Here is a 3,495-nt window from a genome sequence, read left to right on the forward strand (position 1 = left end):
CCCCCCCCCCCACCAAGGATGGCTTTGGACACAGAGACCAGAACGCCTCCCTCGTAGCCCGGGGAGGCCCGAGGGGCCAGAGGGGCCCTCCAGGCCTAGAGAAGTAGGAAGCCTCCTCACAGATTGCCCGTGTGGTTTTAAGACAGCAAAGGAACAGCCACGTTACTGGGAGTTGTGCCCTGCCTTCGTGGAGGGCAGTCACACATCATGGAAAATTCCAGACGGGGCGAGAAGTTCTTTTCCTGCCAACCCCAAGAGGATGGGGCTGGCTTGTGAATTTCTGAGAAATGCATAGACACTAGGGAGTTTCTAAGGTCTCAAAAGCCTCTTGCTCACGTTCCTTGGAACACACCTGCATGAAAGGCAGATCTAACAGGGAAACCCACCTGAAGGCAGGCTGTTGCTGATGTCCCCTCTGACTATTAAGCTCCTGCCCTGAGGGCTCTAACCACAGGGTCCCCTCTGAGCATGGTCTCTTGGATAACCCAGAGGCAGGGCACTGAGGTCCATGTCGTCAGGACACCTAGACACAAAGCTGTCTCCTCTCCCCGCCTCTTTGCCTCTGGCTCCCTGAGTTCTGGAAGCCCTGGGCTCTCACTCCACCCTGCCGGTGGGCGTTTCTGTCTCTCCTACAGGACCTGGACATTTTAGAGCGCAGAGGGGGCTTCTGCCTCATCGCATCCCCCCAAACAGCATGGCATTTTGCACGTAGGTGGTACACTCAGTAAATATTTACACCAATCCTATCTTACTGAGAGACCTGTCAGAGGTTTTATTGTTGCAGATGAAGAGCTGGAGATAAAAGCATGCAGAGTAACCACCAAGAAAAGGGGCCCGAAGCCCTGCCAGGTGCCAGGCTCGACTCCTCAAAGTCCCGCTGCGTCCCAGGCTCCTCCACCGCCCAGTCATCGGCCCCAGGCCCCGGGTCATCGGCCACCGCCTCCTGGCCACCGGGCCCAGCACAACCAGCAGAGGAAGGCCCCCCCTCCACCAGCCACACAAGTTTATCAGCAGAAAGGCCCTCCCCTCCCCAGGCCTCGAGTTCAACCCAAAGCTCCCCGTGGGGCCACAGGAAACTCATAACTCTGTCTCCTGACCTGGGTGTCCCCTTCCTCTAATTAAAAGTGATAGAAATCGTCCTTTCCTATAAAGGCACCGTGGAATTTCTCCGCTGGGAGGGGGAGCACCTACACTTCCATCAGGCGTGTTCTGCGGTAGGATGACCACCCCTGGGCTCGCGGGCCATGCCGTGTCGGCATCTCCTAGCTCACCTGCATGCTCTAACACCTGGAGCCGCTGCTCCTTGTCACGCCCAGAAGGGCTGGCAATACAAGTGCCACCATCAGGAGGATGGGCCACCGACCACCAAGTCCTCGCCTCCCCTTCAGATCCCGTGCAGACGTGAGGCGTCCTGCAGCACCGGGACCTCACTGCAAGCCGTCTGCCTGCTCAAGACGCCCTTGGGTTTCTTATGTATCTGGTGGACGCTTGCCCACCATCTTGGACGTAGAAGGGAAATAAAAGCTTTCATTTGACCTCCGTGTCTGCTCATTGTAGAAAGAAGCCCAGCATCAAGCTGCTGGATAAGAAGGAGGCCGGGTGTGTGTGACAGCAGGATCCAGTTTGGTCACCCCAGTTCACCCGGACTGCCTAATCCCCCCGCCGAGGACAACCAGAACGTGCTCCCCGGGTCTCAGCTGCAAAGCTGGCCCGATAGGCTATTTGTAGACTTGTCTGATGGATTGAAACCTCTGTGCGCAAAGTGTAAGGAGGGGCACCGGCAAACGTACTTGTTTGGGTCTCGCTTCCTTGACTGTTTAGACACGGCACAAGGATCTGTAGAATCATCCCCGAAAAGAAAGGAATCCGTGAATACTGGCGGTGACACAAGCCTACCAAACACCACCAAAAGGCAGGCCAAGAGCCAGGTCGGTGGAATCAAACCCCGAGGGTCTTAAATGGCCATTAGGAAAAGGGCACACCCCATCCCCAGCGAGCTGCCACATGCTAACTGCACTGGGGGAAGTGGGAAGAAAAGAAAACCAAAACAGTTTTCAGTTAAGGTTGACAATGATAGGCGGTGCGAAGGCACCTGCTTTGAAATGCTGGTGCCATTTTTGTGGTCCCATCTGCCCCCCTTCTCCTGGCTTCTTCCACTTGCTAAACCTTGTCAAGATCTGACAGGAAGCTCTGAGGTCTAAACCACAAAGTCTATGTATATTCAGGGCTTCCTGTGAGAGCGCACCGAGGGGGGAGCCGCTCTTGCCTCTGAACCTCAGTGTCTGTGTGTTAACACCCAGAGTCGATTATTAAGGATGATGATGGATGAACCCCCACAGCCTCCCGAAATTCAGACACGAAATCCAACCAAGTCACGGTTTTCGCGGGATCTACCTGGTGGGAGAAATGAAGGTCTTAGCGCTGGCCCATTCTCCTGCCTCACGGCAGTCCTGAGTGATTCCATCAGCCATCCTGCCAGCATGGCCCATTCCCAATCCCTTCATGAAGACTTCCCTTGCCTTTCTAGCCTCCAGCCCCGCCTTTCTGCTGAAATCCGGTGGCATTACACATGGTAAAGAACGTACATCGTTCACGCGTTCCACAAACGTTGACCGAACGTCTCCGTACCAGGCTCTGTGCTGGGTGGTAGGAACACAGAGAGGTACGACTGCATCTTTGCCTAGACTCAGCTTACAGTCTGGAGAGGGGAGGACGAATGTAACACGGCTTGGTAAGTGGAGGTCAGAGGCAAGTATAAGAGCCCGGAGGAAGGACTCTGCATCCACACTGAGTGCAGGAACTGAGGTGACATGGAAGGCTTCCTGGAGGAAGTGGCACTTGAATTGAGTCATAATAAATCAGTAGCACTGATGAAATAGATGTGCAGAATTACTTGTGCAGGGGGAACGGCACGAGCAAGGTTCACGTCAGTTACCTGTTTATACAGGTATATTATTCCCTTTGCAACTACTGTGTTTCATCAATTTGAAGATACCATGGATTCCAAGAGGCTTCATCATTTTACATACCATAAGAAAGAAAAAACACTCTCTATTGCATTGTAACAAATGCTAAGATACAATCAACTTTTAGGCGCAACTCCGTTTCCGGGATATTAAAATGTAAAAAAAAAAAAAAAAAATGCTTTTTAAAATCAACGAAAGCAAGGGGCGCCTGGGTGGCTCAGTCGGTTGGGTGTCCAGCTTCGGCTCAGGTCATGATCTCACAGCTTGTGGTTCGAGCCCTGCGTCGGGCTTTGTGCTGACAGCTCAGAGCCTGGAGCCTGCTTCGGATTCTGTGTCTCCTTCTTTCTCTCTGACCCTCCCCCACTCATGCTCTGTCTCTCTCTGTCTCAAAAATAAACAAACATTAAAAACATTTTTTTTAATAAAAAATGAAATCAATGAAAGCTTCCTGAGGACAATGACTATTTCTCAGTATTGTGTCTAGCACTTCGTGGAAAATATCACTAGCCGATTGATTGGATGGGTGAGG

The 3,495-nt window shown here is 52.7% G+C and overlaps 1 protein-coding gene across 1 annotated transcript in view; it reads left to right on the forward strand.

Moving 5' to 3' along the window:
- CD2 (CD2 molecule) overlaps nucleotides 1-3,154 on the forward strand; it is a 14,658-nt gene extending 11,504 nt beyond the window's left edge. Inside the window, exon 5 of the mRNA XM_040471428.1 lies at nucleotides 785-3,154. Coding sequence (XP_040327362.1) covers nucleotides 785-1,083 — 299 coding nt within the window. The 3' untranslated portion in view covers nucleotides 1,084-3,154. The remainder of the gene's footprint in view (nucleotides 1-784) is intronic.
- The last annotated feature ends 341 nt before the right edge of the window (nucleotides 3,155-3,495 follow it).

Source organism: Herpailurus yagouaroundi, unplaced genomic scaffold (genome assembly GCF_014898765.1).
Source record: "Herpailurus yagouaroundi ecotype Mexico unplaced genomic scaffold, PumYag 77, whole genome shotgun sequence".
In the NCBI taxonomy this organism is placed as follows: domain Eukaryota; kingdom Metazoa; phylum Chordata; class Mammalia; order Carnivora; family Felidae; genus Herpailurus; species Herpailurus yagouaroundi.